The sequence below is a fragment of the Chinchilla lanigera genome, unplaced genomic scaffold (assembly GCF_000276665.1).
Source record: "Chinchilla lanigera isolate Chin_1 unplaced genomic scaffold, ChiLan1.0 scaffold00166, whole genome shotgun sequence".
Classification (NCBI taxonomy): Eukaryota; Metazoa; Chordata; class Mammalia; order Rodentia; family Chinchillidae; genus Chinchilla; species Chinchilla lanigera.
Genome location: NW_004955567.1, coordinates 1,128,063 through 1,148,700, shown reverse-complemented (window position 1 = coordinate 1,148,700; position 20,638 = coordinate 1,128,063). Strand labels below are relative to the sequence as shown.

At 49.6% G+C, this 20,638-nt stretch overlaps 1 protein-coding gene across 9 annotated transcripts; it reads right to left on the bottom strand.

Annotated features, from left to right (window-relative positions):
• Nucleotides 1-1,227: 1,227 nt before the first annotated feature.
• LOC102008784 (leukocyte immunoglobulin-like receptor subfamily A member 2) lies at nucleotides 1,228-20,189 on the bottom strand. Of its 9 annotated transcripts, none has more exons than XM_013509293.1 (6): nucleotides 7,930-7,945; nucleotides 7,622-7,776; nucleotides 7,371-7,406; nucleotides 4,819-5,103; nucleotides 4,146-4,433; nucleotides 1,228-2,022 (listed from the first exon to the last, which is right to left on the bottom strand). In XM_013509293.1, the coding sequence occupies exons 2-6, from the start codon at nucleotides 7,653-7,655 to the stop codon at nucleotides 1,913-1,915; spliced, it is 753 nt and encodes a 250-aa protein (XP_013364747.1). In that variant the 5' UTR covers nucleotides 7,656-7,776; nucleotides 7,930-7,945; the 3' UTR covers nucleotides 1,228-1,912. The 9 variants fall into 9 exon arrangements, 8 of the variants coding, with proteins under 8 accessions (XP_013364747.1, XP_013364748.1, XP_013364749.1 ...); XR_001232407.1 differs by lacking the exons at nucleotides 1,228-2,022; nucleotides 4,146-4,433; nucleotides 4,819-5,103; ... (1 more) ...; nucleotides 7,622-7,776; nucleotides 7,930-7,945 and adding exons at nucleotides 12,069-12,381; nucleotides 16,146-16,433; nucleotides 16,537-16,648; ... (1 more) ...; nucleotides 19,768-19,803; nucleotides 20,020-20,185; XM_013509297.1 differs by lacking the exons at nucleotides 1,228-2,022; nucleotides 4,146-4,433; nucleotides 4,819-5,103; ... (1 more) ...; nucleotides 7,622-7,776; nucleotides 7,930-7,945 and adding exons at nucleotides 12,069-12,381; nucleotides 12,923-13,021; nucleotides 16,146-16,433; ... (1 more) ...; nucleotides 19,768-19,803; nucleotides 20,020-20,188.
• Nucleotides 20,190-20,638: the final 449 nt, after the last annotated feature.

Sequence of the window (20,638 nt, the reverse complement as noted above, 5' to 3'; positions counted from 1 at the left end):
TTTGTCAAATAAATAAATAAATATCCCTAGTGTGATTGAGCAGTTCCTTTCCTCCCATCAGGAGAGAGAGGCCACTGCCTGATCTCAGCTTTCATCTTTTATCTTTATTTCTTCATCCTCTTGCCATTTTTCTTGGGGAACATCAAGAGCCATTCCACGATGCAGTAGATTGAAACCTCCAAAAGTTTGGTTGCAAATAAATCTTTCCACTTTATAAGTGAGCATCCTCAGGCATATGGTTATATTGACACAGCCAATACCTAGATGAAATGTTGGAGAGTCAGACAAGACTATTTAGAGTTTTTACTTCTTCTTGAGGCAGTCTGCTCAGTTATATTTTTTCAAACAAATTGTATACTTCTTCTAAATTTTACAACGTATTGGTATAAAGTAAAATGTATTGGAAGATTACCATAGATCTGAGAGCAGCCTGGGCTATGTAGTGAGACCCTGTCTCAAAAAAACACAAATACAAACAAAAACCATAAAAAGGAAACCCAGGGCATGCAGCAAGCATAGCTTTGTAAGGACCATGAATTGTGGCTTTTTCTGAAATTACCAGGACAAGCAGAGCAAGGACAGTCTTCAGAAGGGGTAGGAGTAGAGCTTGGTGGCCCTGATTTTCTGTCACCTTTCTCAGCACATTCCAGGGCTTAGTGGGTGAGCAAGTACCACCAGTTATTAGCAGGAAACCTTGCATATCAGGCACTCAGAGCCCTGGAAAAGCTCTCATGCCTCTACCCTGGGACCCAGTTTTTGTCAGCTCAACTTATCTTGACATTCACTGGGCTGTGCCGCCTCCCTCTCGGGCCTGGCCTTTCCCTACCTGCCTGTCCTGTCTACTGCAACGCAGTCACCTTCCCAAGGCCTAGCCTCTAAATGAAGAGGCTTTGAGGGACATTCAGGACCTAAGCCACAGCACTCTTGGCTTTCTGTGTCTTCCTTCATTTCCTCTTTGTCATTCTCACCTGGGGATTACCATACTTACTCCTCCCGAGGGTGTCTAACTTTTGGCATTGGCAGTATTCTCTAGTGCAGGCCTCTTTTCTCCACCATTAATTTTTCTCTGTAGCATTTTCTTCCTTCACCTGTTTGATTTATTTTGCCATTATTCTTCTTGAGTGCACCATTAATTAATTCTCAGTTCTTTTTCTTTTCTAATATTTGTGCTTATGACCAGGTGTTTCTCCCCAAGCACTAAAATGGGTACATATAATGAATACACACTGTACTTAAGTTGACATTTAATTCAATGTATTTTCTAATTTCCATTGTATTTCTTGTATGACATGTGGGTTCTTAGCAGCGTTCCTTTTAAATTAAAGCACATAGTATAGTATTCTATCATTTTGTCATGATTTCTAGCTTAATTACACTGTGATCAGACAAGGTACTCTCTCTAACATAACTTTGCATTTTTTGTGACTTGTTTCATAGTAAGTCAATATGGAGTTCATTTTTATAAATCCCATGTCTGACTGCTAAACTGAGCTATATTTGTATTGAGTGCACAGTTTAGGTTTCAAGCATACAATTCAATAGGATTTGACAAATTCTTAAACCCATGAAGCCATCGCTCCTGTAAAGTGCAAGAAAATGAATCAGCCCAGAAAGTTCCCTCAGGCCCCCTCCCATCTACTGTCTCCTACCTACTCCCCATCCCCACCCCAGCAACTGGGCAACACTGGTGCATTTTGCCTGACATAAAATTTCATAGGAATGAAATCCTACAGGGCATAATAGTTTATGTCTAGTTTCTTCCACAGAGAGCGAAGGGCTTGAAAGACATCTACTTTGCTGCCTGTGCCGATTGTTCACTATTTTTCATTGCTGGGTGGCTCTTTTACGCCAGTGTTTGAGGTGGGCCATGAAGAGTTAGTGATGCTCTCGGCCTGAGCTCGTTGGTCATACATCAGAGACCACTTCTGCCCTTCCAGGCATCCAGCAACACAGCTCCAAGGACAAACAGGATGAGGATACCCAGGCTCAGCCGGACGATATTCTCTGTTGTGTAATCTGGGGCTGAAAAGGAAAAAGTTCAGTATGGAGCCAAGAACCCAAAGTACAAAGATCACATACAGAGCCGCCATCTTGCAAGTCAGATGGAAACCAAAACAGGGGTCTCATTCAGAACCTCCCCATGAAGCCAACTCCCCTTTCCTTTTGTAGCATTCCTGGACTGAGGGAGGCTCAGCTCACAAGGAGGTGATGCCCCGTGGAAGGAAAGCCTGGTGCTCAGATTCCCCAGGAACCGAGGAGCCCTGTGCATTGCCATCATAGATCGATCTCACTGTCCTGGTTAGAATTAGTGTGCAAAACATCGTGCAGCAATCTGGAAGGTGGGGTCATCGGTATTTGTGGCTTCACTACTTTCCCTGCCATCAGCTCACTGCTCCAGGTCACAGGACTCAGGGAAGCCAGTGGCAACTGGGGCAGTTACAGAAATGGACAGGCTGCTGCCCAGGTCACCGATATCTCCACTGACACAGTTAGCTCCAGTCTAGGAGGATCTGCCCAGCTATACCAGAAGGGGTCAGACTAGGTGGATTTTCACCAAACTGTTCCCCACAGCAGGCAGGGATCCTGGAGTTAAGGTCCCTGGGTTTCAGGAGGTCCTGGTTGTAGACAGCATGGCAAGAAATCTTCTCTTCTAACTTGTAGAGTTACAAACATAGCAAACTCCAGAATCAACCGCAGCAAAATGCCACATGGACACTGAAATGCAGTGCCCCTGCCTGGCACAGCTTAGAAATCTTCCCGCCATGGAAAGTGGGCACCGGGGATGGCTGGGAAGCAGGTATTGCTGTCCATATCACAGCGTTCACAGTGTAAGATGGAACATAAAGCAGGGGACACAGCCTCCTCATTAGGGGCTAGGAGACTCCCATGATCTGCCCCTTGGGTGCTTAGAGTCAAGGCAGGTACAGCATTGACAGTGAGCCTGGAAGGACCTGGATCACGTGATGTGGGGAGCAGAGAGGAGGAGACTGAACTGGGAGATGGGGCTGATGGGAAGGAACGTTCCACAGGATGTCAGACAAGGAATTTAGATCCTGCAGACTTTGCAGCCTCCTCCTAAGTGAGGGAGAGAGAGGGGTTGGGAAGGAGAAGCATCCAGACAGAGGATAAAGCACTTGGTGCCGCGGGAGGAGGTGAGGGGATGGCAGGGTGGGGGCGCTCATGTGCAGGTTCTGCTGAGGCTTCTGTCCTGCTCAGTGCCACAGAGAGCCCAGAGGACTGCAGGGGACAGAGCAGCCAGCTGCCCTGAGGAGACAGCGTGGGGTGGGGCAATGCCTGAAGATTAAAGCCACCTTTGAGGATGGAGCTGAGTTGAGGCACACAGGGCAGTCTGGAAACAGACTTTGCAGACAAGGAAGAGAGAAGTGGACTGGGTTTGGGGATTAGAGGGAAGTTGAGAAAAGCACAGTGACACTAGACTGGAATTACAGAAAGGTTGGAGGACCTAATGTCAGTTGGTTCTCTTCCTTGACCCTGACAAGCCCCAGTGGCCTAGAAAAACTGAGGCATGCAGAGCTCAGCCCCATCCGCCAAGGAGGAGTGCACTGTCCCTTCCTGCATGACCCCATAGCATCAGGACCATGAATCCACCTTGGGAATCCCGCCATGACTGTCTTCCTGCATTCTCCACTGACCTGGGGGCCGTAAAGACACCACCGGGGTCACGGCATCAGCTCAGAAGGGTGCAGGTGACACAAAGACCCACAAAGTCATCTTGAATGAGGAAACTGGGAGAGACCCTTTCACTTTCCCATTACCAGCAGCTGGTGATGCCCTTGCTGTCACCCACACACAGAGACAGGGACAGCTTGGGGAGGCGGGAAGTGCTGGGTGACACAGACAGCAGCGGAGAGGTGCATCACCTTTCTCACAGGATGCCAGCATTGGCACCAGGTCACACAGCACTTCTGTGATGCGGTAAAGATCTCCCTTCCCCAAAACAACCTACTGCTACCTGCCAAACATGGTGATAATGATACTGATGTTCAGGGTCTAAAATCAACAAGGGTAGATTAGATGGGACGAGGGATGTAGCGCACAATATCACTAACAACAATGACAACACACACAGCACAGCTGAGAGGCCCCCAGAGAGACTTCCCCTAACACGAACTAGAGTCACTCACTTGTGACAGAAAGCTGGAGGGGGTCGCTGGGCAGGGACCATTGCTGGGGGCTGTGGTTATGGGAGCCATAGCAGGTGTAGGTCCCGGCCTGATCCAGGCTCACGGGGGGGATGAGGAAGGAGCTGTGGTGCTGACGAGAACAGTCCTGGGGGAAGGAAGCTCCTCCTCCCCTGCACAGGACGTAGGTGTCATAGGAGTAGAGTGACTGACACTGGAGAGTCACGTTTTCTCCTGAGGCCACCTGGGCGGCTGGGTGAGCAGCCAGGGATGGCTTGTCCTTGATGACCCCTGGAAGGGAATAGAGCCTGATATTAGAATCATTATTAAAATAGCCCCACCTGTCTCAGGGCCTCAGGGAGAACAAAGAAGCTAAGAAGAAACTCACACCTTGCCTCAGGGCAGGGATCAGGATGATAAAACCCAAAACCCCTCCTTCCTACTTTCCCAGGAGCCAGGACCAGAGAGGAGCAGGAGCCTGTGCCCATGCGGTGCTTCCTGGGGAATCCAGCTGCCGCTCTGAGGGAGCAGGGAGCACGGGCAGCACAGAGGGAGGGGAGCCCGAGAGACGGGCAGAGACAGGGCAGGAACTGTGATGGGGCCCATCTGCACCAGCGAGGAGGATGCAGAGAACCAGCTCACAGAGCTCAAGGCACAGTGTCCCTGGTGTCCTCACCTGTCACCACCAGCTCCAGTGACTCGCTGCATCGTGACCAGTTTCCTCGCTTTAAGTATTCACAGGTATAAATCCCTGCATCGATGAGCATCACTTTCGGCAGGGAGAATTCCTCTGCATCTCGGACTCCCTCTGGCTCTCTGTCGTACCACATTTCTCTGGGTTTTAACTGATATAAGCGCAATGCAGTCACCCCTGGAGGGACCCTGCAGAAGATGCTCACAGAACCGTCCCGGGGAATCACAGCTCCTGGCACTGCCCAGATACAGGGCTGGGACTGTGAGCCTGGAAACAGAGCAAGATCCTGAGGGCTGCGAGGGAAGGAGAGCCCTCTGCCCTCCCCAAGGGGCCCAAGCTGCTCGGGCTCTGGCTGTGGGACAGAACCGGGATCTCAGCTGTCACCTGGGTGTGAACCCGGCTCACTCCCTGGGCTGACACGTGACCCCAGGCAGTGGAGGAACTGCTGTCCCTCACCCTGAAGGGAGTCCTAGTGAGGTCTGCGTGTATCTTCAGCCTGTGACACCACCCGCCTGCGACAGGAGCCCTTGCCCTGGCTTCCCGGAGCCCAGTGCTCAGTCTCTGGAGAGCAGAGTCTGCTCCCCGGCTGATTCCCGCCTTCTCCACACACGTGTGCTGGGAGTGTAGCTGGGTTCCTCTTCAGTATGTGTCTCGTACATACAGAGTCTGGGGAATATGTACACACTTCAGAAGTTCACTGCGCTAATCAAGGTCTGGAAGTGAAAGGCCTGCACCGTGAGCACCCCTTGGAATTGTAGAGGCCAAAGGCAACTTGTATTAATCTCATGGTGGCTCAATAAATTTAGTATTAAATTATTTACTCAACTTTCTCTTTCCTCACCTGTGTACACATTTTTGGCAGACCGTGTGTATAGTTTCATCTCCAGCACACAACTATCTATCATTTCTCACCTAGCTATCCACTGCGATATCCGGGATTCTACCCACCATGTCCCCCTACATCTAGTATCTCTGTATCCATCCCCGTGTGAGTGTATATTCATCTCACACACACACACACACACACCTGATCTCCAGAGCAGTTCAGTCTCCTCCTACCCTCTCCTGAGTAACTATACACGAACTTCGGCTCCTGCACACTCACAAAGACCTCACCCACTGCACCGGCCTGGTCCCTGTACCACTCATCTTCCTTCCTCAGCCCTGCGCTACTGCCTCTCACCCCTCGCCCCAGCCTGGGAAGGAATCCTGTGGATCCCCCGTCCCATCACTCTGCTGCCCCGATGGGCCTGGGCCCAGTGGACGTTATGTCTCTTTGAACCGTTGTGTGGTGCCTTCCTCTATCTTCTTCCACATCAGCCCCAGGCCCTTCCCTGCCCCGTCCTCACCCTGGAGCCTGGGATCCTATTTAAATACATCCATCACCTCTGTCCTCTGTCATCACCCTGCAGTGGCTCTGCTGTCACTCACAGAGACCCCTGAGCACTGATCCTGGCCACACGGCTCTTCAGGCAGTGACTGCACTTTGGACCTTGTTCTCACACAGCCCTATCTCTGCACAAGCCCTGGCCAAGGCCAAGGCCAGGTCAGCACTCCTAGATTCACCCCAATAACACAGTGCCCTACAGTGGCTCCACCCTGCTCCCTGGACATCCCTTTACCACAGACCAGGAAACCCCTCCCACAACCTGCAACCTTCCTCCTGCCAATGGTGCCTACAACTCTCCCCATGGCAAACTCCCTGCCCTTCCACACCCACACTTCTCCTCAGCATCCAGCTCCCCCGGACACAGCACTGTGTACATGACCAATGTGTTCCTTCTCATTTCTTTCAGAGGTCAAGGGTGTCTGAGTGTCCCCGGCACACATAGAAATGCTGGGGCCACAGGCAGCGCCCGTACATCTGCACTAAGTGGGAATGACCTTTGCTCTTGGGGAAGCAAAAAGGGAGCATGAGTGTGTGTGTGTGTGTGTGTGTGTCTCACACACACACAGAGCTGACAATGCTGACTCTGTGGAAATACAGGAACATGAGCATTACCCAGCAGCTATAGCCTCTGTGTGCCCGCACTTACAGCAGCGAGGCCCTGATGATTTCACCATCTGCTCTCTGTGTCCACTGAGAAACACCCTGTTGTTCTGTATTTGAGAACAGAAACTGGGTGACATATGCAAAATAACTTGTAGAGAGGGTCACAGAGCAGATACCCCTGGGGCTCAGCACCGTAGTTCAAATCTGTGTCCTCCATGAGGGAGTATTGGCCCAAGATGGCCTCTCTGGGATAAGAGAGTCCAGAGCATCCCCAAGACAGCAAATGGGGAGAATGCAGCCTCATTGGAACCGTGGCCACTCTGTCCTCGGGGAGCAGCGTCCTGTGCGAGGTCCCCAGGCCTGTGCACATCCCAGTGCATCTCACCTGTTTGCCACGGGCCCTGATGGTGACTCCTCAGGGAAGAGTGTGGATGGCAGCACAGGACGGGCTCCTCCTGCCTCAGCCCAACACCCTCAGGCTCCGCCCACCCTCCGCCCAGCCTCACTCCCAGCTCCCAGCACTGAACGCAGGGAAACTCACCACTGCGGGCCCAGATCCTCTGCTCCAGAGCAGACACTGAAATAGAGAGACTGGTGAGAGGCGCCTGCCTGGGACGCGGTGACCCCGCCCCTGGGCTCAGGACACAGACCTGGGGTCAGGAGCCAAAGGCCTCAAATAACCCCGGCCAGAGCTCACAGAGGAAGAGCCCTGTGAGGAGCCCCAGTGATAGACTCGGCCATCTCTGAGCTCTTCCCCTCCCGCCCCCCACCTCCCTTCCCTACAGCGCTCACCAAGTCCAAGCAGCAGAGCGAGGCCAGGGGGCATGGCGCCGCCTCAGCCCAGGTCTCCACGGTGCTCAGCGGGCGTCTCGCACCTTCACACTGGGGACACCAGGGGACCACAACCTGGGTTCTGAGTCCTTGCCACAGCGTGATGGGTTCAGCTACTAAACAGGAAGGGAGCTGCTCTTGAACAAGGCCAGGCCCTGCCCCTCGGCCCCTCCCCACATCTCTGAGTTCCTCTATGTGTTTCCTGCTTTGACCTTCCATCCACAGTGACAAGGGAGCTGAGTGTGACTCTGTCCCGCGGATGTGCATACCTTCTGTAGGAAGATGGAGGCATCACAGACAAGAAGATACAGTGGAGCCAGGAATCTCATATATGTGGAATCCATGGAAACAGTGAGAAGATTCAGGGTCAGCTACAGGAAGAAGCCGAATCTGAGAATAGGAGGGAGGAAATTAGGGCCAGGGGAGGTGTCTGGGGTCTAATGCATTTGTAGCAGGTGGATTCTCTGTCAGGGAAGCTTCTCTGACATACTGTAGAACCTATTGCCTAAAGCTGCCAGGCCCTTTTGTCGTACTTCAAATTTGCTAAGAAAACAGCTCTTCTGTTTTTTTAATAAACAAATGTAGGGCAAGCATAAGAACGTGAAAGGGGGGTTAGACATTGAGAGGTGATTGGTATCCCCTGCGAATGCAGGTGCTACGGAATATACTTCTCTGTGATCCCATCAAGATGTGAACATCAGCCACGCACCACTCCTCTTATGTTCATCATCCCTCAAGAATACGTTTAATAAAGAAAATTTCACCTGAGTTATTGCAGCCCAGGGATGTCTAGCAAACTCTCTGCTAGGGGCCACCGTCTCGAGACTTTGGAATGGGAATTTTAATTCACTCAAGGTGTTGGGAACCTTCAGTGTACTTGGGAAATACGTAAACTATTGAATACCTGTTGCTTTCTTTAGCATTTTAAAAATTAGTTACTTCTCATTAAATATTTGTGATACTTAAGATGCTTTTTCATGAAAAAGACTCAATAGGATATTTTGTGTTGCTGTGAAAATACACACATGATTAATTTTCTAAGTTTTCTATTCCAGTTTAAAGTGTGACCCAGCGATGTATTTCTTAACGTGGCAAAAATTCTCATTCTTTCCGTGGTAATTCATTTGACTTGCTGGACTTGTTTACTCAGGAAACTTTTCATTTCTACAGAAAGGATTCAGCTCCAAGGAAGGGACAACCACCCACATGTCTCACTCCCTGGAAAAGCTCTAAAATGTAACTTCATGGTTCAGTTGTATAAAAACCAACAGGAAGAAAGAACAACAGCCAGAGAGCTGCAATCATGTCGAGAGAATGGCTGTTACTCTAGATTTAAGACCCTGCTTCTGTCTGTAGAGAGATCAGGCCTGCCCTAGGCCTTTCAACAAATCACGTGGATAAAGGACAAAATATCCAAAACAACACCTTCACTGGGGAGGGGTAAAAGGCAGTGGGGGACTATGGTACCCAAGGAAGAAGGGAAATAAACAAGACTGGCCATCGCTCAGAAGTGGAATTTGCAAGAACTTTTTAGAACCTTTCCTGGGAGAACAATGCCAACCTAATGGCTATAATTTGGATAACGATGTGGGAGCTGAACTCACTCATCTCTAAGCAAAAAGAGGCTTCTCAGCTGGTCCCTGGGTCCCTAGAAACACAAGGCTGGCTGGTGCTGACAGAGAAGGTTCAGGAAGTGCCCCTGAGCCCAAGCTGTGCCTGGAGCACAGCACCCACAGACACCCCAAGCCTGCGGGGGGGAAATAAGTGTGTGCTCCTGTGTGCAGCTGAGCACCCCCCACCCCCTCAACTGCAGCAATTGGACTAGAAGGAGACGTTCACCACGTGACTCCGGCGGGAAGGAAAAGCCACCTGCGGTCACGTTGCTGTGCTCACTGGTCTAATCCCCTGGACACATTCCTCGTCCATCTGGAAGTGTTTCGGGCTCATGCACCCAAAAAACTGGGTGGATCATGCTAAAGTCACCCTCCATGAGGCCTCATCTATCATCACCTCCATCACTTATTTGCCTCTTCCTTGAAACAAGTAATTAACACATCACATGTTATGCTCAGATTAACATTTTCCCACCTTTTCTTCCTTTCATGACAAGAAGAGTGGCTACAAGATGGAAGTTAGCCACATTTATATTGTTCTCTGCTTTCCTTTTTAAAAAAAAAATACAGTCAGGTCCTTTTTTTTTTTTTAAGTCTTGGAAAGTCTTTAAAATTCTGCCCAGCACTGCAGGAAAACAGAACAACCAAATGCAGAATTGAATATTAAGTTATTTATTGAAGCAGAACCTACTGAACATTAGAATTGAATATTGCAGAACTGAACAACTGAACAATGCAGAACTGAACGTTAAATTATTTATTAAAGCAGAATTTATTGAAGCAGAGGGTTCACCTAATTGCTTTCTTCCATATCCCCACATTTGGTGCCTTACCATCACAAGTCACCCACATAACACCCCGAATCTGTGATGAGACCACCCTGCTTGTTACTCTGATGGTGCCCACGGGGACCTGCACTCAACAGCACCACATGAGTGGGGCCAGCAGGTCACAGTTGGGGGTGCTAAGATGCATCCCACGCCAGCCCCCAGAGCGTCTCTGAGGCTCTCCTGTTGCACAGAAGCACAGCAAGGTGCACTTGTGCACCGGGTTTGCACTCAGGAGGGGAACGCTGGCACTCTGAGGCAGAGTGCGTGTGGGGCAGTGCAGGTGGAAAAGGATGCATGGCAGCTCCAGACAAGAGGCGCTGTGGGGTCGCTGGGGGATGGGGTGTGATGAAGGAAAGGCCATAGTGAGGGGTTGGAGTAAACGAGGGACAGAAAACTAGGAAACAGGAAGAGGAAGACAGACATGTGGGGAGGAAAACCACTCAAATGCGGAAACAAGGACCGGGTACCTGAAAAGAGCATCGGAGAGGAGCTAGAAGACAAAACAGAGAAAGAAGGCTCTGCTGCTTGGCGAATTCACCCTCCAAGACTACAGATGTTTTTCACGTAGTTCCTCCTTTGTCTCTTACTGAGTGAGGCCTCTACAGTGTGAAGAATAGAAAAGATGCTTAGTGGAATTTCCTCTCATATGAATGTCATGAATTGTGGAAGGACCAATATCAAGCATAATTTTTAAAAAAGCAGATATGGCTATGGTGTTTTAAGAAATGGAGTACATAGGATTTTCCTAACATGGCATGGATAGGCCCTACAGGGTTCACACTTAAATTTCACAACCACCGAGGACAAGTGTGTGCATGACGTCACGCTGAACACCATTGGACACCATGAGGTTCCACTACAGCAGAACCAGCATTGGGTGAGTCCTGCCCTTCCTGGTGAGAGAGCCATGCCTCGTCAATGCATGAACACAGAGACTGTCTAAGTCTCAGTTCTGCTCCTAACGCTGGAGCTGGATTCTGACAAACCTGAAGCTGAAGCGGGGAGTGGAGTCCCAGCATCCTGGGGGAGGATGCAATAAGGGAAAGCTAGGGTGAGAGAGCTGAGTGGAAGAAGAATAGAAAATTGGGAGCTGGGTGTGGTGGCGCACGCCTGTAATCCCAGCACTCGGGAGGCTGAGGCGGAAGGATCGTTGCGAGTTCGAGACCAGCCTAGGCTACATAAGTGAGTTCAAGGCCAGCCTGGACTGCATAGTGAGATCCTGTCTCAAAAAATTAAATTAAATTTAATTTAATTTAAAAATAAAAAATAAAAATAAAAAAATTGGGAAGGAGGATGGGAAAGAAAAAGTCACACAGACTAAAGCAGGGATGAGAAACAGGCATCAGAGAGCACTGTCAGACACAAGTAAGACGACAATCAAGAAAAAACACTGTGGTATGGAGAGAACCATACCAAAGCGGTCATAAAATCTCAAAAGAACACACTAAATAAATAAAGAGAAAAATAAAAGATAGATGCTAGGAAGTAGGAGATAGATCTTCTGCCAAATGAAAGGGACAGAGAGCTGGAAGAGGGAGGGGGAAGGAATGGAAAAGGAATGAAGGTGTCCTGTGTTCATGTACCGGCTCTTCACAAGGAGTGTGAACACTGTGTCCTGCAAATATGGACTAATAAAGAATAAAAATTGTTAAAAATTAAAATCTCAAAAGAATTATGGGGCTCCGTACCATCCTGAAGCACTGAACACAGAATCAGTGGATTGCATATCCTTGGAGACCCTGTGTTTTGGCATTTTGATGAGGACTAGGAAGTGTTGGCAGGTCTCCCAGCCTGGGGCCCCCTGATGCGGGGAAAGGACTGTGATTGCTAATGGGTTGATTACTGATGGTCGGCTTATGATCCCCAGCAGTACTGAGCGCACGTGGTGTGGGGTGTGGACGGCCACCCCACCCCCCCCCCGAGGATGGTTACCATCAGCTGAGAGGCAGAAATGGAAAGGGATAATGAATTTCTCTTGTTGGTCTTAGTTACGTGCTTGGTTTTAATAAAAGGTGATTGAGATGAGTGATTGGGGCGGCAGTCCCAGAGGCTGTGAGCCCTCTGATCCCAGACTTTTAGCTCTCTTATTTTTCTTCTACTTTCCTTTCTTCATCCACGGGCACCTCGTTCTCGGGACCTGTCACCACAGTGAATACCAACACACTGGCTGCATCTTACAGGCCTCTTCTGTTCTTCCAGGCATCCATCAACAAAGCCACAAGGACCAACAGGACAAGGGCAGCCAGGCTCAACTGGATGACATGCTCCAGTCTGTAATCTGGGAAGAAAGAAAGAGAACTGAGGACGGGGTCACCAGCATATAAGCTCAACCCAAAGAAAGTGAAGGTCACATGTAAACCATGCAGAATCTAAAGGCAATATTGATTTGAGCAGTTGTCACACCCACACTGTCACTATGAAAAGAACATGACTTTTTCCATTTGAGGCATAAATGATACATAGTGGATCACATATCAAGAATTCTGGAGCTAGCCAGGTATGGTGGTCCATGCCTGTCGTCCCAGCATTTGGGACACTGAGGCAGGAGGGTCACCGTGAGTTTGAGGCCAGCCTGGGCTACACAGTGAGTCCAGGCCAGTCTGAAGTACATAGCAAGACCCTCTCTCAAAAAAAAAAAAAAGAATGCCTGAGCTATGCACAATTGGCTCCCTAATTCAAGAGCCTTAAAGTGATATTTTTTAACCCAAAGAAAGTAAACCAAGTTGCTAAGTTTTCCCAGGAGCCTAGTCTTAGCAGATAATTGTATGTGGGCCATCCAACCACATACTCTGCTTTCAGAGGACACAAGCCTTACCTACCAGAAGGGCCACATTTCTGCGAGAAGTGCAGGGACAGCAGGTCATTTAGGCTCCAAACTTTATGCACATGTTGACTGTCATTCATCAGTAATGGAAAAGCTGCAGAAGTGAATTCACCTAAACTCAACCCAACACTACACAACGGACCCATATCCCAGGGCACATCATCAAGAGAAGCCTGCTCCGTAAGAAGGCCTTCTCATAAAAAGTAAAGATAATTGTACGGCTGATGTCTATTGGTTTATTGAAAGAAACAGTTAATGCTTAAATTTTTCTTTTTCTGACCAATTTTGCATGCCTATATCTGGTAATCTGAACAACTAATTTGAAGACAACAATAAGCAATATAACAACCACTGTTGAATCCCTGCTATCTTGATGAGTGAAACTCTGTATCATTTCTAATGCTTTTATTAGTTTTTATTCTCTTTAATTGTTTGATCAGTCTTGCATTCTTATATCTGGTAATCTGAGCAACTTCGTTGAAAATAACAATATGTAATATAACAACCACTGTTAACTTCCTATCACCTTGTTTTGAAATTCTGTATCATTTTCATTGTTTCTGTATTGTTTTGTTTTTGTTCTAGTTGTTATTTTGTTCTTTTTTCTTTAAAAAAAATTTTTTAAAGTAAGAGATTCTCAGGGGCTGGGGATTTAGCTCAGCGGCAAAAGCACCTGCCTGGCAAGTGCAAGGTCGTGAGTTCGGTTCCTGGTAACGGAGAAAAACGAAAAAAAAAAAATTAAAGTAAGAGATTCTCATTCCAGCAGTTGTCAAATTTCTATGAAGAAACATTAAAAATATATATAAACAAGGCAACATGACATCTAGACACAAACCATAACATTCTGCCGCTGGCCCCTGCCCCCCAAAATTCATATATATTCCTTTATGAAAAGGGCATTTAGGGGCTGGAGATATATATAGCTCAGCAGCTCAAGCGCCTGCCTGGCAAACACAAGGTCCTGAGTTCAATTCCTGGTACCAAAAAAAAAGAACAAAAGGCATTTAGTCCATCTCTGAGAGTTGCCAATGTTCTAACAGTTTCATCATTGCTACAAAGTCCAAATCCAAAATCTCTTCTGAGATTTAAGGCAAACTCTTAGCTGTGAGGCCCTGTACAAATTAAAAGAAAGCTAAATACTTTCAACATTGAATGGCACAAGATAGAGATTTCCATTCCAAAATGTACAAAGAGGAGATAGAAAGGAAATAAGGCAAGAACAAAATCTAACTGGGCAAACATTTAATCCTGTGATTCCGTGTCCAACATCCAAAGCAATCTGTGACAAAACATGAACTCCAAGAGGCTTGGGTAGCTCCATCGCTATGACACTACTGGTGGTTGCAGCTCCCACAGCTTCTCTCTTGGGCAGGTCCTGCTCCCGCCTTTCAGTGTTTCACAGACAATCCACATTCCTGGTTTCTCCAGATTTCTGGGAACTCCATCACACCTTCATCCTCACAGTCACAGCTTCACACACTTCTCTCTCAGGGGCACACTGCCTGGCCTCCCAGGCCTTCTTCTGAAATCTGGTTAGAAGCCTTCCTGACCCCACAACTCTTGCATTCTGCATGCACATAAAACCAGCACCATGTGGATGATGCCAATATCTGCCACCAGCTAGAGCAGTAACCAGGCTTCCTTCTCTCTTGTCTGTAGGGGTCAAGGTGCCTACAAACCAAATCCCAAGCAACAACTTCACTAGGCTATTGCCACTGTGAAACATAATGCTCTAGGGCTCTCTTCTCAAAGCAAAATCTTTCACCTTTGCAACTCTGGGGCTGCAAAGGCTCGATTCCTACTCATTCTTGTGATGTCCTCAGGCTATCTTTTCTGCTATCTTCTGAAATACTTGGCTTTTTCTTTCTAGACTTTTCAGCAACCAATTTCTCCTCTGTTCCATCTTTGCAGGCCCCAACTTTACTGGAGCTTCCTTTCTGGCCAAATTCGCATTTTGAAGCATTCTACTGAGCTCTTTGTTCTCAATTCTCAACATAAATCTGGCTAAAAGCTCCCAACAGTAGCCATGTCACTACCTCAACATTAGAGTGCTTCAAAATTTCTCCTACAAGAATTATTAGTCCATCACCCTTAATCTCAGTCTCAGGCAAAGTCTCTTGACACAACAAAATACAGACACATTTTCTTCCAAGCCATAGCACACATTATCTGGAGTCCAACAACCAGTGCCATCCTTCTTCCCATCAGAAAACTCCTGAACCTAGTTTTTACTGGAAGAATTTCTATCAACATTCTGGTCTTCTGAGCTCTGATCAAAATCTCTGATCAAGCACAGCCTCAGGCATTCCAGCTCTACTTTTTCAGCTGGCATCTTCAACCCTTTTCTAATTCTTCCCACAAGCCATCTCCAAAGGCTTCTAAACCACATGGTCACATACGGTCACAGCAGCCACCCCAGTTCTCTGGTACCAAATTCTGTCTTAGTTACTTTCTCATTGCTGGGACAAAACACCCAACGCTCAAAGTTAAAGGAGGAAAGGTTTATTTAGCTCAGTTTGTAGAGGTTTCATAATGGTTTAGCTCCAAGGCAGGTGTCTTAGCAGAGGGATATTGTAGAGGAGAAACAGTTCATGACAAGCAGACAGGTGAAACCAAGCGAGTAATGGACCTTAGCAGCTTCTTTCTGCCCCGTTTATACTCTATCTAGGCTACAGGATGAGGGAGATGCCAAACAAATCAATGGACTTATTTAGTAATCACACACCTTTAATCCCAGCATCACACACTCTAGATCCAGACACCTCTGAGAAAGCCCCACATATGGCCTCATGAAGCTAGAACAAGCCATAACAGAAACCTTACTCAGAAAAGCAGGAACAGCCCTACTGCATGTTGTCACAGTATCTCATGTTCCCATAGCATCACAGGAATGATCATAGGATCCATCCTAGTCACTGTTCAGTCGTTTTCTGTCCAACCCTCCTTGTACTCGAGGAGTCAGGGCCATTCACACAGGACAACATCACTACTTTGCTAGGAGACAAAGAGGTGAGGACCCAGGTGTCTTAAGTGAAGACTCCAACCCTCACCTCTGCAGTCTCAAGTGACTCTAAGGTGAGGGCCCGGCATGACATGTGTCACGTGTACACTGTTACAGCACAGGAAGTGGTTCTCACTCCTGAGCTGAAACCTCCTCCTCAGGCACACAGAGATGTCCTGGGACAGGGATGATGGTGCCGGTTGCAGATTTTACTCACCTGTGACGGAAAGATCAAGAGGGTCGCTGGGCAGGGACCAGAGGCAGCTGTATACTCTGTGAGACACATAGCACCTGTAGGTTCCACCTTCGCCTAGGCTCACCGAGGAGATGAGGAATGAGCCGTGGGCCTGGTGTGAACAGTCCTGGGGGAAGGAAGAGCCTCTGTCTCTGCACAGAATGAAGTCATCATAAAAGTGAGGCGTCTGACATAGGAGCATCACATCTCCTCCCGACGCCACTTGGGGCCCTGGCTGAGCCGTCAGGGAGGGTTTGTCCTTGTAGATGCCTGCAAGGGAACAGAGGCTGTTATTAAAATAACCCCACTATTCTCCTGGTCTGAATGGAGGTGAGGATGAAACTGAGAAGAAATTCACCCCTAGATAACTTACAGGCACCACAAAGACAAAATATGCTTGTGTTATTTCCCGTGACCAGGGCAGGCTGGTGTCTGTCCTTCCTGGAGTGCATTCCCAGGGTCCCCAGCCACCTGTCTAAGGATTCCTGGAACAGAGTCAGCACAGAGGGAGCTCAGACCCTGACAGATGGGGGTGCAGGGGAACAGGGCAGAGTGTGTGATCCAGAAGATCTGGGCCAGTGAGGCGGACATTAATACAAGGGGATGGCACCCTCGGGCCGTCCCTCACCTGTCACAGTCAGCTCCAGTGACTCACTGAATCCTGCCCAGACTCCTTGCTTCCAGTAGACGCAGTGGTACGTCCCTGCATTCGTGTGTACCACATTCTGGAGCGGGAACTCAACCACGTCTTGGGCTCCTTCAGAGTTGATGTCGTGCCACATGTCACCGGGTTCCCCACGAAATAGATACAACCTTGTCACCCCTGGAGGGACCCTGCAGAAGATGGTCACAGAACTGCCATTGGGGGTCACAGCTCCTGGTGCTGCCCAGATAGAGGACTGGGAGGGTGACCCTGGAGAGAAGAAGAGCAACAATCCAATGCGGCATCAGACAGCGCACACCTCAGTCCAAGGGTTCCGGAGCGTCACGCGCTGGGAAGAGACGGGAACCAGAGCTGTGGCCCTGGGCGTGAATCAGGCTCCACCCCACCCTGACCTGAGACTCTGGGTGCCTCAGCGGCTTCATTCCCCTCACCTTCAAGGGGAGGTCATTTATGAGACTTCAGTGTCACAGGACACCGCTCCGCCTGCTCCATGACCCCTTCCTTTGCCTTCTAGGAGCACACACTCTCCGAGCGTGCCCACACAGCTCTCTCGGCTCCCAGGGCTGCTTCCTGTCATCCCAACTGCTGCTCTCCAGACTACCCCGGGCTCTGTCCTTCAGCCTGTTTCTCTCTTCGGCAAATACACTCGGGGTCACCCCGCCAGCTAGCTATCACTGATCTACCATCACCAAAGGACAGCTGAGACAGCCCCTTTTTTTCATTTTCTCTTAGTTGACTGGAGAAAATCTCTAACCTCTAATGGAGGAGCAATATTTATTACTGTCCTCAATCTGAGCTGTGGACAACTCTGATGTCTGGATTGGGATAAGGGTTGCCCAGATCACTTTTCAGGGACTGAAAGACTGCAACACTGGAAACTGTGACTCTTCCCTAGGCCATGAAGGGGATGGGGGTGAGATAAAAAGACTTCATATCCCTGCCTGTGTATGAATCTGCCTCCTTTGCTCACTACAACACTGTGAGATTTCTACTCAGCTATGTGTGCAGACAGGCTGGTCCCTTGAGAAAGGTTTTCTCCCGAACTATAATACAGCATTAACTCACCCCAGACTTTTCTAGTCTCCTCCCCTCTGCCAGTCTGAAGGCGCCTACCACCCCCAGGAAACACCAGCCCATGAAAGGAGGGAAAGAGGTTGCCCCTGCATCCAGCCCCAGGAAAGATGAGCCTATCCTCCGTGATCCACCTCCAGGATTCCACTCTACAGCTGTGACTCCCAGCCCCTGAGGCTGAGGGCTGAACTGGAGCTGGGCTCCTGCTTCTCCATTCTTTGGGCTGTCACTGTTCAGCATTCAGTTTAGTTTTTGGCTCTGTGACTCCACACCAAGCAAGTACCTATTTAGGGATACCCGCCATCCAGGGCAAACAGCAAAATGCAGCTGTTATGCAGTTCACAGGGCTGTCACCTATCTCTCTGTACGTATGTATATCTATATATACTGACCTCTTTTCTGTGTATTCACACACATGCCCCTCACCTGTACTCCCGACTACTTTATCTAGCCATGAGCTAGTCCCCTGTGAAATTTGAACTGATTATGCTTAAACTTGAGCCCCTGACATATTCACAAAGACCTGAGCCCCCTTACTGTACCTGGCATTGCAAGAATCACTGTCATTCCTTGGCACTGCACTGACTGGCTTCTCCACTCTCCCAGCCAGCCCAAGATGGGCTCCTCAGGGATGACCTAATCACCTGTGCTGTCCCTCTGTCCTGGGCTAAGCAGGCACTGTGTCTCCTGGCGCCATTGTGCTAGGTCTTCCTCTGTCCCCTTCTTGCACATAAACCCCAAGCCCTTCCCCACGCCCCATCCTTTCCCTGAGGATCCTGTTAAATAGGTCCTCTGCCCACAGCTTGAGGGGGCTCTGTGTCATTCACAGAGACCCGTGAGCACTGAGCCTGGTCTACATGGCTCTGCTGGCCCTGACTGCACTCCAGACTTTGTCCTCAAGCATTCCGCTCACTGCCATGGCCAAGGCCAGGTCGGCACCACCAGCTTCTCTCCCCTACCGTCCAGGGTCCTCACCTCGGCTCCAACCTCCCTGCCCACAGCACACTGCTCTACTGCAACAGCAGGGGACACCTCCCGCTGCCACATTGCTTACACCTGCAACTGTCCCCACCACCGCACGTGTCCTTTCCACATTTCACACGTCTCCTCAGCATCCACCTCCTCCTAACACAACGCATGTGTACATGAGTCAACATGATCGCGCTGCTTTCCTTCCTTTAGAGGACAAGGGCATGACAGTGCTCAAAACCCTGTCCCAGCAACACAGAAGTCCAGGCCCTCAGCCAGGGCTCAGAGCGCCTGCATTAAGTAGAAATGAATCTGGCTCTCAGAGGATCTGCATGGAAAATATAAATACCATATGTGCCGTGATCTGAGAAGAGCCCCTGAGAATGTGGAAATACAATAAATGGTATCACAAATATAAATTTTACGTGACTCTCCTAGACAGGAAAAGCCAGTGACAAAAAAACAGAAGACAAAAACTAGTTTCCAGGAGATCAGAGAATCAGCAGTGGCTGAGGTTTGCATTTTACTGGAAAGCAGCCTCTTGGACAGGTCTTCCTGAGCTGATCTCTCAGACAGCAAGAAGCATGCGGGGGACAGCAATGGAAAAAGACAGAGGATACACAAAAAACTGCTGCTCCACATCCTCAAGGGGACTAGCAGCCTATGAACTTGTCCGCAGCTCCGTGTCTGCGTTGTGATGTCCACATCAGTGGAGCTTCCTGTCGACACTGTTAACGCCCTGGGTGACCCAGCACAATCCCTCAGTGCAGGCAAACGGGGAAGAGCGTGGATGGCAGCACAGGGCGGGCTCCTCCTGCCTCAGCCCAACACCCTCAGGCTCCGCCCACCCTCCGCCCAGCCTCACTCCCAGCTCCCAGCCCTGAAGGCAGGGAAACTCACCACTGCGGGCCCAGATCCTCTACTCCAGAGCAGACACTGAAACAGAGAGCTGGTGAGAGGCGCCTGCCTGGGACGCGGTGACCCCGCCCCTGGGCTCAGGACACAGACCTGGGGTCGGGGAGCCAAAGGCCTCATCTAACCCCGGCCAGGAGCTCACAGAGGAAGAGCCCTGTGAGGAGCCTGGGTGATGGACTCGGCCATCTCTGAGCTCTTCCCCTCCCGCCCCCCACCTCCCTTCCCTACAGCGCTCACCAAGTCCAAGCAGCAGAGCGAGGCCAGGCGGCATGGCGCTGCCTCAGCCCAGGTCTCCACAGTGCTCAGCGGGTGTCTCACATCGTCGCACGGGGGACACCAGGGGATGGGCAGGCTGGGCCCCTGGCGGCCAACACCAGCTGCTAAACAGGAAGGGGCACTGCTCTTGCACAAGGCCAGGCTCTGCCCAGAACCCTCCCCGATCTGGGCTGGGCCTGAGTTCCACTGTGGGTTTCCTGCTCTGACCTTCCAGCCACAAAGTTGTGGAAATGTGTGCGGTGCTGCCACTCAGAACCTGTGGGTCTACTGTGGGAGACCTGGAGGAGCAACACACAGAAGGAGAGATGCAGCCAGGAAGAGTGAGTCTCATCTGTGGAGCCCACGGAGGCAGTGAGGCGATTCTGAGTGGAGAACATGCAGAAACTAAATCCAAGAATGCAGGGGAAAGAAGGCAGGGCCCGCAAAGGGGCCTGGGGACCAGTGATTCTGCAGCAGGTGGATTCTCTGTCTGAGAATCTCCGGCATACTAGATAGCTGAATGCCTCGGCTGAAGATACTGAACTGTGCCCTTGAGATTTGCTGAGAATGCACCTCCTCAGTGTTCTGAGAAACAAATAAA

Coding starts and splice junctions, on each gene's coding strand:
- LOC102008784 (XM_013509292.1), bottom strand. CDS start 20,053: ATGCCGCCTGGCCTCGCTCTGCTGCTTGGACTTG. Junction 17,077..20,019: donor CGCTCTGCTGCTTGGACTTG/GTGAGCGCTGTA, acceptor TCTTCTCTCCAG/GGTCACCCTCCCAGTCCTCT. Junction 13,022..16,145: donor TCTTGATCTTTCCGTCACAG/GTGAGTAAAATC, acceptor TCACTTCTGCAG/CTTTTCCATTACTGATGAAT.